The sequence below is a fragment of the Cimex lectularius genome, unplaced genomic scaffold (genome assembly GCF_000648675.2).
Source record: "Cimex lectularius strain Harlan isolate CLEC.00 unplaced genomic scaffold, Clec_2.1 scaffold73, whole genome shotgun sequence".
Classification (NCBI taxonomy): domain Eukaryota; kingdom Metazoa; phylum Arthropoda; class Insecta; order Hemiptera; family Cimicidae; genus Cimex; species Cimex lectularius.
In genome coordinates this window covers 43,808-59,544 of record NW_019392632.1, presented here as the reverse complement: position 1 = coordinate 59,544, position 15,737 = coordinate 43,808, and the positions used below count along the sequence as shown (strand labels likewise).

The 15,737-nt window shown below is 36.1% G+C and overlaps 1 protein-coding gene across 9 annotated transcripts in view; it reads left to right on the top strand.

Annotated features, from left to right (window-relative positions):
• The window catches only part of LOC106662796, a 371,911-nt gene that overhangs the window by 342,331 nt on the left and 13,843 nt on the right, over positions 1-15,737 (top strand). For 8 of the 9 annotated variants that reach the window (XM_024230097.1, XM_024230053.1, XM_024230212.1 and 5 more), the window contains 6 exons: positions 9,266-9,409; positions 11,462-11,644; positions 12,020-12,274; positions 12,343-12,513; positions 12,580-12,820; positions 13,958-14,224. In XM_024230097.1, the coding sequence (XP_024085865.1) occupies positions 9,266-9,409; positions 11,462-11,644; positions 12,020-12,274; positions 12,343-12,513; positions 12,580-12,820; positions 13,958-14,224 (1,261 nt within the window). The remainder of the gene's footprint in view (positions 1-9,265; positions 9,410-11,461; positions 11,645-12,019; positions 12,275-12,342; positions 12,514-12,579; positions 12,821-13,957; positions 14,225-15,737) is intronic. The other variant, XM_024230195.1, reaches the window with a different exon arrangement.

Below are 15,737 nucleotides of genomic sequence, written 5' to 3'. Positions count from 1 at the left end.
ATAACTAAATAAGTAATATATGTAGTTGTGTAGTTGTTGTGCTAAATAATAGTTTAATTATAAACTTCAAGAAAATTACACTGGACAGTTTTTATTTCTACTTTGTCTCTTTTTTTACTTGTCCCGAAATAAAACATTATTCCCTATTCATTATTGTATTCATGTGGGTAGTCGAAAAAATGTCTGTTCTCCAAGATCAAAATTTCCACTCGCAATTTGCGTTTTAGACCTTTCTGAACAAATTTGATTCCGAGTCTGCCTATGGTCAATTACTTGTAACCGGCAAAACTCCGAAATGAGACCAATTTTTATGAAATTTTCAATTATTTTGCGGGTTGGTTTCTAGATGGTCCTCTATGAATTTCATCCTAATCGGATCAACGGTATCGGCTGCGAACGCGCAAACGTAAAATCAATCTGTCAGATTCTTTCATTTTCAGATTTTGCAGGTTGCTTTCTAGATGATCCCTACAAACGTTATTACATATGCCCATGCGCATTCAGAACATATGAGGAAGAATACTATTCGCTTGATACTTAAAAGAGAGGCCTAGAGGGCGGAGATTGAACCAAGTATGGGTGGTTGGTTTGCGGAGCGGAGCTGGCGTATCCTGAAAAGGTGAGCTTGTGAGGCTTTGGGGACTGACGAGCCGCAGCTTGGCGAGTTGCTTTTTGAAGGATCTCAGTGAGATGCTGCAGAAGAAGGGTAGATTATTCTATTTCTACAAATGTGGTAACATTGAATGAGTAGGTGGGATGTGTGTGAGAGCGAGCGTATCTCGAACATTTACCCTTTTTTCAATCCAAATCCTGGGACTGGGCAGCGGGTGCTCCTAGGAGACTCCAGCAGACCGTTCCCAACCCTTGGTCGCAAGGGGGGTTTCCAGGCACAAAATAATAGTGTAGCCCTGAGAACGTGACGCACTCTCTAAAGCACAAGCTGGCTCGTGTTTCCTGGCGCGCGTGGTCGCCTTAAGCAGCCTCTGCATGCATTTGGAAGACAGGGCAAAGGAAGTGTATAGCGTGCGAGGATGCTAAGACTACGCCTACCAAGTCCCTCGAGATGCATTAAGGGAGTTGCTGGCTTGAGAGCTGGCCGAGAACGGCGGGTGCTGCATCAGTTGTCTTTTCTATCTAGGGAGTGCGTGGGAGACTTGGCCGATGCATTTCGACCACTTTTTTGGTATCCCTTTACGCGCGGCACTGGTTGGTAGTCGGCACACCTCTCGGAAGGGGCATGCGGGAGAAGTCAGCATGTCTGTCGATTAGTTTGTGGATTTGCGGGCTTCTACACCGAACCTCACGGAAGAAGCAGATTTTCGTGCGCGGAGGTGACTCGCTCCTAACTTGAGAATCTAATCGTGTAATTAGGCCTGACGCTAAAGAATCTCAATATTAATATAAGACATTGCAACCCGAGTGGGAAACGGATGATGCTTAAAATTGCTTTCTTCATAAAATCCAATTAACCAAAGGACGATTGAGCATAATGTTGCTAAAAGACTCAAAACTGATAATCGATCTGCCGAATAGAAATTGCTGCAAAACTTGCTCTTCGTCCAAATCCAAACCGTTCACTTTTTTCAGCTCGAAAATTCTGCGCACCTGGTAGACGTTTGTTCTGGGTATCAGGACGATGTCTCTTTGGGGTATTGCACTCGCTTTTATTTTTATTTCGCAATTTGATAACAGTTTGATTTACTGCCTTATCATAATTTTTGTTAGATTCTGTTGCTCTATCGAAATAATGTAGCTGGTCGTTAAATTTCGTACTCCATTATTCGAATGAGTGCTCGGTTGTTCATCCTTACGGCGATAAGGATTTCCGTGTTCGTCGTGCCTTTGTTTACTCCCTTCCGTTAAACCTACCTTCATTTAATTACGTTTTGATGATCCCTAAAATTATGTTTTACTCCGTAATTTTTTATTGTTCTGATTCGATTGAAAATCCCTATTGCTGGAAGTTATCGTAATTTGTTCTTTGCCAGTCTTGATTGATACTTCGAGCCGTTCTACTCGTAAAATTAAATTATCTAATTGTTACAAATTGTTTGCTCTTTCCATAAAATGAAAACATGTTCACATATTAAAGCCTACTCCCGATATGATAATGTCCAACATCTCGCCTCAAAAAATTTCCAAGGAAACTGGCAGATCTCATAAACATAATCCCGAAAAGATTCATTATTCTTTTGAGATTAATATATATATACCTTGCGTATTTAAACCTTTGGTATTTAAAAAAAATAGCATATACAAAATCATTTCTTTTACTGAACGTAGAACCCTTTGCGGAAAACAAATAGGAATAGGATTATTTTTTAAATAAGTTTCTATACGAGTCCAAGTAGAACTGATTTAATTTCAGATAGAATAAAGGTCGTAACGATAAGGCAATGCCCATGTTATTAACGTACTAAATGTTAATAACCGCGATATGGAAATTTCGGGTTTGTTGGTAATTACTTCGGCGAAGATACACTTAAGCGCGCTCGGACTTTCAATGTCTAACTTTAAGGCGTCGTGGACCAGAAAAGACTTGTGAGTCCTCACTGGCTGTATATACACTTATGTCCGAGTACAAATGTTTACTGTGGCAGGAAAAGAATTTTTCTTTCGTACAAGCTTGCATTTTCATTTAATTGTAATTTGTTTTTATTTGAAAGTGTTTTTTGTATGTCAAAACATAGGTTTGCTAGTGCTGTTTTTGTTAACTGTACAGCCAATCCGCCAAATATTTTGGTCCTCCAGGCCGGAGCTGAACAAGCAACAATTTATGTTTGGTCCTCCTATTTTTAAATTAAATTTAAAGAGTTTTTTCTTCACTTTTCAATATACTTTACTTTCATATTTAAAAAGCGCTGTCTAAAAAAATTAACACTTTTATAGTAAGATTTCTTATTGAGATCTGCGAGATGATGAACTTTGCCATATTTGCATGTTTAGCTACTTAATGGGTAAATGTAGGGTTTAAATCGGCTCTCCTATCTTTTCTCGTAAGCTGTTGTAAGTTGGTCCGCCTATTCTCGCTATTTTGGCAGTCGGAAGAACTACATATTCATATTCTTTCTGTTTCCACCTCTTTGTGTACTTTTTTGTACGTTCAGCTACTGAATAACTACATGAAAGATTTAAATCTGCTGTCCTATCTTCTCTACAAATCTGTAGTAAGTCGGTCGTTTCTTATGATCTTGGTCCGCGCATACCCGCTGCTTTGGTTGTCATATGAGCTACTGCGTTTTCATTTTCTTTACGTCTACAAGTTTTTTGTAAGTTTTTATCCTCACTGATCATTTGTTTATGGTAAAATTAAATAAGGGATCGTAGCGGCGGGTCGTTAGGTCGTCCGACCCCTTTCTACTTACCAAACGCTTTTGGCTTTTCTCTGGATTCCTTTGGCTCTTGTTGCGAGTAGTCTTTTGTTTGTCTCAACTTGCATTCATCCCAGGATTTGTTGATCTTTAGTAACCCAAGATAGATTAAGATTTAAGACTTCAGTTTTTTTAATGTTAAGAGATGGATCGACCTTGTATTTGTAAGTGTGGTATTCAGGTAATAGGTCACATAAACATAGAAACTCCCAACTTCATGCCAAGCTTTCGTTTAATTTGTAAACATCTTCAGGCCCTAATACGAAAAAACGTATAACTATAATCGAACTGATAATTCACATTATTATCTACTTACTGAGTTAGTTTACAATTTCTTTATCACGTACATATTTAGATGTTGGCTAGATGCATAAATAATATATAAAAACAACAAATAAAACATCAAAAATACTAAAAACAATAATAGATAAATTATTTTTCACCAATGTGGTTAAATTAATTAATAAAATAATATAGCGCACAGGAAATGATAACCCTTCAGCAGAGAAAGTAAACATAGCATTGATAATAACAATTATTGATCAGAGAGTGTAAACGTGAATGTTATCTGGTGTTTCTTTTTCTTTGTTTTTTATCCAATTATATTCTCGTAAATATTACTTACACACATCCAGTCTATTTGTATATTACAGTTGTTTTTGTTAAATTTTATGTATAACTTTTCTTTAAACTTTCGTCTGCTCGACACTGTTTCCTTGTCCAATATTTTGTAGTTTTCTAAATCGGGTAGGTGTTTAGATTCATGAACATGATGTGAGTAGTCCAGTATCTTGTCTACTTTGATTTTTGCAATCTAGCTTATGTTGACATATTCGGACACCCACTCTTTGTAACGTTTCTCCTATATATATTGTCACAATTTTTCCAATTTATCTTGGTGCTTGGTTTTCCCTATTTTCTTTACTTTTCACGTTTGAGTGTAATTGTGATATTTTGTTACAATATTTATAAGTTAGCAGAATATTCGGAGCAAACGTAATAAACATCCTTTTTAGTTTCTCAGAAATGTTAGATACATAAGTTAAAGTATTTATTGATATTCCGATAAGCTGTTTTTATGTTTGTTCCCCCCATAATATCCGGACACGACGACTGGATTTTTTCTTTTTATGAATAGTTGAATAAGGTTGTTTAGAGTGCCGGTTAGGGTGCTGTCAATCAGCAATGAAAGGTATTGGGAAGGAAATAAAAGAAAATAAAAAACATATTGCATAAAAATAATTACCCAAAATCCCTATGCATCGACCTTATTCAACTATTCATAAAAAATTAAAAAATCCACCTCATCATGTTTTACGTTTTGTTCATTTTTTTTTTCTCAAAAATTGCTTCTTTAAAACTCTAATAAAAACAAATTAAATTTTGCTGTTAAACTTCGAATGGATTATTTCAGTGAAAATAGGAATATCAGATGATCAGCATTTCGTCATCCTCATTGGCTGACTGTGCATTTCTAGGCCTTTATGTCTTTTTTATACATTCAATCACAGAAAATATATAGGATTTAAATATGCTGTTGATTTTTTTAGATAGTCAGATAAAAACCTACCTCCCAAAAGGTCTTATGAACTTCTAAATAAATAATTTAATGGCCTTGAATAGATAATATTTCAAACTGGCTACGAAATAGCATAGAAACACTTTGAAATTATCGTTGAGAATATTAAAGTAGAAGAGAACGTTAGAGAATTATTAAGCTATATAAAGTTGGTTGGTAATTACAAGTATGTAATTCTTTCTCAACCAAAAAATCCTGAAGGTTTTTAACTTTATCCATTTACTTGAATGTTATTTTGCTTAAATTGAACTGGAGCAGATCGGAAGGCTCTGTGGGTGAGCTACACGTCCCAAATCAATCGAAACAATTTTTCCACCTCACCAACGATATATTACGGTTTCGTTTGATTGAATTGGCCGTTTTCTTATTCCTCGGGAAGCTGTCCATGACGGATTTACACCAATGACGTGATCTCCGGGTGAAATGCTTTTTTTACAAGTTGTGATTTCGTCCTTTTGTATCGCGCAATCTAAATTATATTTTCTCCACTAATTTTTCGATAGAATTGAATTTGTTTCGTAATCCCGGTGAGCATCTCGGGTATAAGAAGTAGGATCAATAGTGACTGCCGCCACTGTGCCAATTGTACTTTTCGATCAATTGCTGCAGACGTAAACAGAAAATACAAATTTTTTTTAAGTTTTTTATGTGTAAATTTCTCTTTTTTAACCGTTTATACAAAATAGATGAGTTATTTAGCAAAATTATATACTCGGAAGAGAGATACTCTTAATAATACCTCTATAATTTATTCAGGTTTATAAATATTTAACAGTCCGTTTTTCGGTTGATGTATATGGAAAATTTATTGCCAAATTAATACAGAAAAAACTTGTAATACTCATTTTTAATGCTATGAACAAGGAACACTCCTATTGCATATTTATCAGAAAGGGGTGGTTTTCGTACGACGAAGGGCAAGGATTACAACTCGGCAAAGTGTAGCCTGGACTAGGGATGTTGTAAGAAGACGAAACTCGGTTGAAAGGGGAAGAAATGGATGGCGGGGATGGCACGGAGCCGTAATCCCTGTGAAACAGGGGATGCCCTCTGCCAAGCCCTCTAAGGATCAGCTTCTTTACGGCTAATGGAAACGTAACTTCAATCTAACTTGGAAGCAACGACGAATGTTGAACTGAGTTAGAAGCTGTTTGAGAGCTTTCGGAATCTTCACGCTTGTTCTTAACAGGAAGTCTAAAAGAAGAGAATAAGAACTATACAATCAAATGTAGCCCGATTATTCTATATTTACTAGATTATTGATATAACTCATGAAAATGTTACAAGAAGTTAGATATAATAGTTGAACCCTTCCCAAGTGTTTAACTTATAACCTCTAATCATAATAAATTACAAGGCTTATCCTCAAATCTCAATAAATCTTTCAGGAAATGCAAACAAAGGATTATTTTCAAGTTCAGATTCAAGTTTCCAAATTTCCTTCTTCCGTTGATTTATACGTACGTTCAATCTTTAAAGAAAAACGGCTAGTTGAATTTTCAAAAGTTTTATTTTCATTTTTAAAAATTGCATTTTTTCCTACAAATCAAATTAAAGTGATATCACCTGGAATTGTAAAACTTTTCGGGGGCGGGTTCAACTTTTAGTTCGGCAGACGTCTACCTCAATTTCTCCCTAATTCTACTACCCTTGGTTTATTTTGCACTTAGCCTTCCCCCCAATCCATCAATGATCCATCACTAAATGAAAAGGCGGCGTATCAATCATAAACGCGCGACAAATAAATCATATTTTTGAGCGTCATTGGAGCCGTCAAAGTTTCAATTTTTAATATTTAACAAAAACTGGTCGATTTCTCAACACTTTTGTCAATCTACCGAGATATTAACGAAACCTATACGGTCGTCTCAGCACACCATTTATTACCACAGGGTGTTCTTTTTAGATGGACCGGCTGAATTTCTATTGAACCAATGACGCTATAAATAAAATACGTTTTAATATTTTTAAGTCTACTTTCAAATTTTTACCTTTTTTTGGAGAAACGTTACACAGGGTACCTCAGACCCAGTTCTACATTAAACTTTCATTCTTTTTGTGCAGAAATGTGTGATGTTTAGTGACCGTTAGTTAATGATTATTCGGAGATCGTGAGATGCGGCCTAGTGTGACGTAGGTTTTAGAAAAACAGTTTCTTTATCGTGACAACGTTTCGATCTTTATAGAGATAATCTTCTACGCTAATATCATTAATCAAATTCAATGTCGATAACATACATATATCATCATCACATCACAAAAAACATAATATGACATATAAAACAATTATTACATTCCACACATCAAACACTTCTACATAGTCTAATTCTTCAACAATTTGGCTTTCCTTTCCCTAATTATCCACGTCAATATAATCCTGAAAAGACAATCAGCCAAACTATTACCCATTTTTTCCTATTCCTTTATTCCTTTCACTTCAAAGAAGCCGACTCCTCATATAAAAATGTCTTTCTATCCCTATTTCCTTCCCCTCCCCTTCAAAATCCAACGTATATAAACATAAAACTTCAATATCTCACTGGCTCTCTCAACACACAGTAATGACACATCTACACAGAAAACAAACACTTGGAGTGAGTACAAATACTTTGATTGAATCTAAAATTTCTGGCATTGTATAAATTCATATTTTTCCACATCCTACATGTATTTGTAAAATTTAAACAATGTTTATAAATCCCAGGCCTTAAGATGATCTCAATAAAGATCGAAATGTTGGCACGGTAAAGAAATTGTTTTTCTAAATTCTACGTCACACCAGACCGCATCTCATAATCTCCAAATAATCATTAAGATTTCAAATACGAACCTATACATCCTGACAATTTTAAAGGATTTTTTACGTTGTAAACAATTGTGCAATCGGATTTTAAATTGGTCAAAAAATGACAAAGTTAGGGCAAAAAGAAACCTGCAGCGTAATTCCGATGAGGAGCTGAATATTTTCCGCGTATGTTCGCGAAAATCCGACTTTCTCTCTCCGAAATGTTGGAAGGGTTTTAGGCTTTTCAACAAATAAAATTAAAGATGTACTCCGGACTTACATTTTTAAGCCGTTCTCCTATACATCCTATGGACTTATAAATCCATGTTAACCTTCAATGGTATACCGTTTAATTTTCAAACGCAGACAGAGGAAAATCTGAAAATTTTGTACTCTTATCATCATCAGGTGGTTCACAGTATCAACGTGGACTTCTCGGAAATATATTAATTGAGCCTTATTTCTACGAAAATAATTTAAATGGTTGTCAGTTCCTCAACTTTTTGAGGGAAGTTTTACCAACACTATTAGATGATGTTCCTCTGCTACAACGACAAAGATTCTCCAGCTTGCTGGATGCCCGCACACAATTCTTTGCGGCGTGAGACGTTATTTAATCGTCACTGGGTAGGTGGATATTACCTCATGGTCTGATCTTTTCGCCTCCTCGATCACCCGAATTAACTCCACTGAACTATTTTCTGTGAGGCCATTTAAAAAAACAGTGTCTACGCCTATCATAAACCAAAATCTCAGTTGGGTTCCTGCGGCAAAATATAGGAAATTCTTGTCAATCCATCTCTCCTGAATCCATCGCTTTGAGTACCAGTGAACAGTGGTTTAAAAGATCAAATCTTTGCACTTTATGCAAGGCAGGCAATTCGAAATGTGATTAATAAATAGCAAACCAAATGACTGGTTTTTTCAAACTTTTGCCATAACTTTGCCATTTGGTGACCAATTTAAAATCCGATTGTACCATTTTTTCAGCGTAAAATATCCTTTAAAATGATTTGTCAGGATGTACATATAGGGTCATATTTAAAATTTCAAAGTTGAATAGGGCCTGAGGTACCATGTATGATTTTTCTCCAAAACAAGGCAAAAATTTGAAACTATACAAAAAAATATTAAACACATATTTTTATAGCGTTATTGGTTCAAGAGAAATTCAGCCGAGCCATCTAAAAAGGACACCCTGTATAAAGCTCCGTTTACAAATTAGTTATTGAAAATTGACAATTTTGTCTTTGAGAAAAAAAGTTTGATCTTCACCACAAGGGTTGTTTCATATTCAGAAGTATACAGCGGCCTAAAATGTGGGTCAGGATTATGTAATCCAATAGGAATTTTTGTGTATTGCTGTCATCCGATCTGATCAGAATACAAAATTCTACTTGACACTTTTTCTAATAACAGATAGTTCATAAGTATATAGTATATTTCAATGTTGATAATTATATAATAATTTTTCAATAGGTTTCCTCTTCACTTATTGCAGTATACCTGAAACATTTCTATTGATTTCAGGCCCCATGCCAAGTCGAATTGGAAAACTGGGTCAACAGCATTCATTCAGCGTGTGCAGCAGCGTTTGCGAGACACAGGGGGAAAACAGGCACCTTGCACCTGCTCCAGGAGGAAATATTCAGACTGGAAAAAGCCATAGAGGCAGTAAGTATTAGGTTTAATGAAGTTGAAATCTTGTGGCTAGATTAGAAAAGTAATTAAGGGGTTTCACAAAGAAAGGCTTAAACGCTATTCTTTTCCCCTTCGGCTTATTAAGAACAGTATCAACTTGGATGGGGACTTAATGAAAGGGGCATTTTCTTTTTGTGCCCTCACTCGATGCATAGCCACTTATTATTTTACGGCTTTGTTTACTCCACGGTGAGGAGGTGCCGGGAAAGAGTTTTCCTTGGAAATGTTTAATTCAGGAAAAGGGTTCGTGGGTGGTAAAAATTGGTAACGGGCAGCCTGAGGCTCTAATTGGATGAAACGCTCTTCCCCGATACTCTTTATATTGCATCTCGGTAGATTTCAATTTACGAATTTTCTCGTAATTGTGCAATTAGGCTTAGAATCTCACACAAACGATACTGACATTAAATAGAATGCACAGCATAACCATGGATATCGCACTGGGCACCGCTAATCAATTCTCTGTTTAATTACAAGCTAAGAGATGTTGAAATCGACAAAATGTCCATTCAGGCTAAATCCAATTCAAACGATAATTCCAGTCCACCGCCATATAATTTAATCTTGGCAAGTACCACCAACAATATCAAATCGTCATTCTGTATTTCTAAACAAAAACATCAAACAGATTTTATTCATTTATATAAACAGGGCAAAAATTTATGACAAATTTGACGCAACCTAATGTTTATAAACATCACAAACAACATTAATAACACATTTTTGTTTAGTGGTCATAATTGACCACCCAATTAATTAATCTTTTCATCTAAGGTTTTTGGTTTAGCGGAATTTAGAACCAAAAACCTTAGATGAAAAGAATAATTAATAACACACTTGAGTTTAGATGTATAAATGAAAGATTGACAAACAAAAAATATTTTAAAACATCTGCATTTGTGTTATATCCTTTCCTTATAAGTGTAAAACAGATATTTTTATCATTTTTTATAAATATTTAAACAATTATCAAATAGTTAAAACTTTTGGTGATGGGTGCGAGGTGATAAATGTGAACATGATCACCTTATGGCCAGTTTAATTATCTCGCTTAATTCGGCCTTTTTTGTCGTGCTCTGCAGTTGGTCTGTGCGTTCTTTGCCATTCGGCAAATTTACAAAAATCCTGACAAAAGATTATAACAAGTTATCATAATTTTATGATCGGAAAAAAAATCCTACCATTAAGCACTCGGAGCCACTAATCTTGCCATAACAGACCAATGCGTAAAAAAATCACAGAGGACGAAAAATAAAATACATGTACAAAGAAAATATAAAATCATTTTAGGACAAGAAAAATAAATTTACCTGACTCATAAATATCGTAACAAAGCTTCAACAATACAGACAAGGATGAAACGACTAAACGACGTACTAAATTTCCAAAAAATTACTAAAGTAGGAAATATTCAAAAAACACAACAACTCACAAATTAACAACAGTTCGTATACAATTATACATAGTTTACATTATTGAAAACACTATACTATTTAAAAAGAAAATGGACGGACAAGAACTGAACAATAAATATACGATAGGGACGTCTGTGTCCCCAACGGTTTAGGCGTTGATACGGCGCTCATCACTCTAAGGTAAAGGACCCGGGTTCGATTCCAGCGGCCCTGCATTCGAACCGGACATACTTTCAAATGGGCTTTTCTTTCAAAAACACCGGCACCCTGATGGTTTATATGACCTGCTATTGCGAACCCTCGTTCGCAATCGCAAAAAAACACTTAATCCACACACACACACACATACACGCACATTATAAAAAAGTCTTGACTTGACAGAAATCACACTGTAGATGGCGAAATGCTGAAAGCTGCTACCAGACCAAAACAGCCAAGTTAGAGGGACAAAAATTAACAGAAACGATCAAATTATCGTTCATCGCCTCGCAGACCTCAATAGATAATCTCGCAATCAAACGTTCTTAATTACTTTGATAATTATACAATATTTCATAATTTATGTAAAACATTATGAATTGAAAAAAATACCGCTTAATAATAATTTAAGGATCACAAATTGAAGCATATGGCTGAACTTCAGTTGAGCGTGGTCTCGGACCAGGAAACCAAGAGTCAAATTTCACAACAGATTCTGCAGTGGGAAGAAAATTTGGAACGGCTGCACTGTGAGCAATTCAGGCTTCGTTGTTACATGGCAAGCTTGCAGAACGGCGAATTGCCAAATCCAAAGGTAAGAGGGATGTGTTAAAAAATATACATTGAAATTAATCCATATTTGTTTATTGGCCATAATTGACCTGATTAATATGATCATTCTTTTCATCTAAGGTTTTTGGTAGAGATGAAAAATTAGTGTAATGGCGGGATTCGAACCCGCTTGAAAAAATGGCAAAAACAGGTGAAATTGGAATGGTTGCAGGTTGAGATTTCCCGAGAGATCAAAGTCACGGTAGCTCAAGTGGTTAGAGCAGCGGCGTATTAAGCCGAAGGTCGCGGGTTCGAATCCCGTCGTGATGCTAATTTTTCATCTCAACCAAAAACCTTAGATGAAAAGAATAATTAATTGGTATATATTGAAAGTTGATCGGTGTTTTTGTCGTTTCAGAGTCTGCTGACGCACGTGTCCAGAGCGACAAAGTCTACTCTGAACAAATTGGGAGTTTTCACGGTGTCTTCTTTCCACGCGTTTATATGCGCCAGATCGCCAAGTCTCCTCAACAATTTGCTCGCGGGGAGAGGAGCGACGAAAAGAAGACCTCCGATGCTCTCCAGGTCCAATTCAGGATCCTCGCGTCGTTCTCTACAAATGTCGAGGGAAGAGCCGGACAAATCCGTTAAAGTTTCCGTTCCTGATAATCAGGCGAGTGTCTTATGTTGTTTTTAACAATCGTTATTTAAATATTGAGTTGTAAAAATATTTATTTTCAGTTCGTAAACGTGTATGTGAGAGAGGGTATGACAGTTGAAGAATTCTTGGCGGGTGCGTGTGCCAGAAAAGGTTTAAACGCCATGGAACATTTTGTAAGAGTAAAAAAAAGGAGGGATATGGAAGACCACAACTATTTCGTACCTCATAGATCAGACATGATTGATACTTACGTAAATATTTATTTTTATTTTCCCAATTAAAACGACATTGAAAATCCGCGTTTTCAAAATTTACAGTTACACACCCACGAAGTTGTGGAAGTTTGTGCTAAAATCCTATACCAAGTGGAACTCCAAAGAACTTCGTTGGAGCATATGTGGGGCTTTTCGGTAGAGGCTGAACTGATAGAAAATGCTGACAGGCAGGACGAACTTTGCTGCTACGTCAGCCGGGTCGAAGACAAGAGCGTCGCCCTGCACAACGGTACGTCTACCTCTGGGAGCTGTAGTAACCTTAGCTCAATCGTGTATATTCCAGGTATGCCTAGGTATGCTGAGGTAAAAGAGTCGTTATTAAAAAGAAGAAATTTGTATACGGTTTGATAATTAATATGCGCGATCTATAAGAATATCATTTGCTATGTAAGTATTCATCATTACTACCCTCTGTACTTAATCCTTGGAAAACCTAATTTGTTAATAAAATACGGGATGGTTTTCATAGTAGAACAACTCTCATTTGTTGGTGATATTTATATTCGTAAAGAATTTCTAAAACTTGCGGTCAAAAAAATTCAAAATCTTTAGATTGATATTCCTAATGCAATTAAAAAACAGGTCAATACGAGTTGCTTTTCATTGTTCTAGATCGGTTTCTATGTTTACAGCCAATACCGTTTAATCCATTTAAAACGTGGAATGTCCCTGAGAATCAATAGGTGGGATTGGGCATAAGCCCAGAGACAATTTAATTAGGACAGGGCAGTTTTTATCAAGGCTAGTCTAATCCCTCTAATTTTTGTTACTTCCCCATGAAAATATGGCTAAAATTTAAACATTCAGTTGCTCTTTTCAAAGGAAAAAACGAGCCCAGTTATAATGTACCGAACTGAAAGTATTTTCATGTAGTTTGATCGAACTGAGTTGCGCATATTCCCTAACATTTTTTCAGTTTTCATTTGAATCGAAATTGTTTCACAATCAGCACGTCATTCGTCATCATCATATCATTATCATTATAACATGTCAATAGTCGACATACTAAAGCTCATATCCACATGCTCAGAAAAATGAAAATTTCTTTGTATGAACTTTCAAATTTTGAATGCTGCATGCAACATAAGCTTGCGCTTTTTACCTCTTCATGCCTCATATCATGATCTTTGACCAATAAAAAATTCATATATCTTAAACCTTTATTATTTCTCGGAGTACCATCTTCCTATCATTGCTTAGCTAATAAAAAAGCTAATCAGAGATAACGAAGCTTCATGCATGTGAAGCTGATATCGTCAAAAGGTCGAATTGGTGCCGACTTCTTCTTTTTTATAACGAAAGAAAGTTGAAATAATAAATGTTTATGGCTTACGAAAAAAGTACACAACAAAAAAAATATATCCAAATTACGCATTTATTTTATTATTCTAATCTTTTGGCATGAACTTTTTTTTAACAGGGTTGATAAAAGGGGATGAAATAATGGTGATCAACGGTGCCATAGTGTCCGACTTGGACATGATGTACCTCGAGTCCGTTCTTCAAGAAGAGCTGTCGCTTTGCATGATGATGAGATCATCGAGGACAGAACCGCCAGAGATGGGAGCAGGACTTCTTAGGCCCGATGTGGATATCGAATCACTCGTCTGCCCCCCGCCTCCTTCTGAACCGCCTGTCATTTCCGAGGAAATGATATCCGATCTCATTGTCCCTGCGCCTGGATGGAGTAAGTGTCACATAAAAAATAAATAAAATAAAAACAAAAGCTTATAAATCAGGTTATAATCTCTGTTGTGGTATGTTAACTCAGTAAAAATCTTATTTTTTACTATTTTATGTCTTTCTTCATACCTTGAAAACGTCTAGTAGTTTCTTTTAATTAATGTTAAAAATTTGTGACAATTATGGAGCTCATATTTAACCAAATAATTCTAGGAGAATGTACAAAACATCTGCATGATCGTGGGAGTCGTAGAGATTTTCCCTTTTTGCACGTAAACTTTCGTCTATTATGTTGGAGCTACCTAATGGCTTTCCTGGAAAATTTTCTTTCCTTTCAAAGTATGGGATTGATCTACATTGTTATGTACTATGGCTTTTCTAGTTACCATAGTCTTTTTCTTCGCTTTTTTATAGCGGTTACTTAGGACGTTGTCTAGGAAAAACAACAAGTAGTAAACTTATAGTTCCTTTCTGTGATCTGAGATTTCGTATTTTCTAATTGTGTTGTTTTGGCGAGTGTCGTTTTGCTGGCCTCGCGCCTGGCCTTCGTTCACATTGTTTCTTGAGTTCTTTACTGGCCCAAGATACCAGTTTTTCATTAATGTGGGTCTCATTTATACCTCAAAATAGATTTAGGCTTATGAATTCTTCCGAGGCTTCATCTTCTCTTTGGGTGTCTACTGCTTCAAAAAAAATTCCTTCATGACCGTGAAATCCGGCGAATTCTATCTATGGATCCAAGATTATTATGGTATTTAGGCAGTTTCAGACTAGTTTAGAGTTGATCTCATAGTCGTGAAGCTTTTAGAACAGCCTGGCTGTCTGATTTTTATTGATTTCATGTGCACGTCTTTCTATGACTAGTAATTCAGCTTGAAAGAAAATTGTAGAGCCCGGAACAGTGAGGTGTTAGTAACTAGGAGCCCTTTTATGCCTCTTTAACTCGTTCCCGTACCATGACCCTATTTTTTGAGCCGTCAGTATACCACAAAAATTGTTCATATTTAGAAGTTAAGTGTGAAGAATACTGATCCTTTCGCATGAAAAAATATGGTGAAATCTGAGGACCGAGGGAGCCGGGTGATTAAGGCGTCAGACTCGTATTTGTTCTACCGTTGCTGGGTTCGAACCCCGGGATAACCCATGCAATTTTCCTTTTTAGCTAGATAAGCTCCTTTATTAAGTCCTTTGGCATATCCATTGAGTTTATAGTGTTACGTCGTTGATTGTCTTGAAGTGTGCATGACGTTCACCTTTGGTCGTAAACTACTTCTAAGTATGTATGAAAATTCTTTGGAATGCTGTCCTTTCGCATAGGTTTAAGATGTATTGTAGGTTCAAGGTTTAAAGCTAAAACGAGTTGTAGGTTATCTTGAAATATGCATATCAGGTTAATGTTTGATCGAGAACGACACTAGATATGTAACTTCGTTGGAATGCTTAGTTCTTGATTTCGATGGGTAAAACATAGGAGTTAGAGCCATTTTCCGGATAATGGCACGATTATTGCCTTGGAG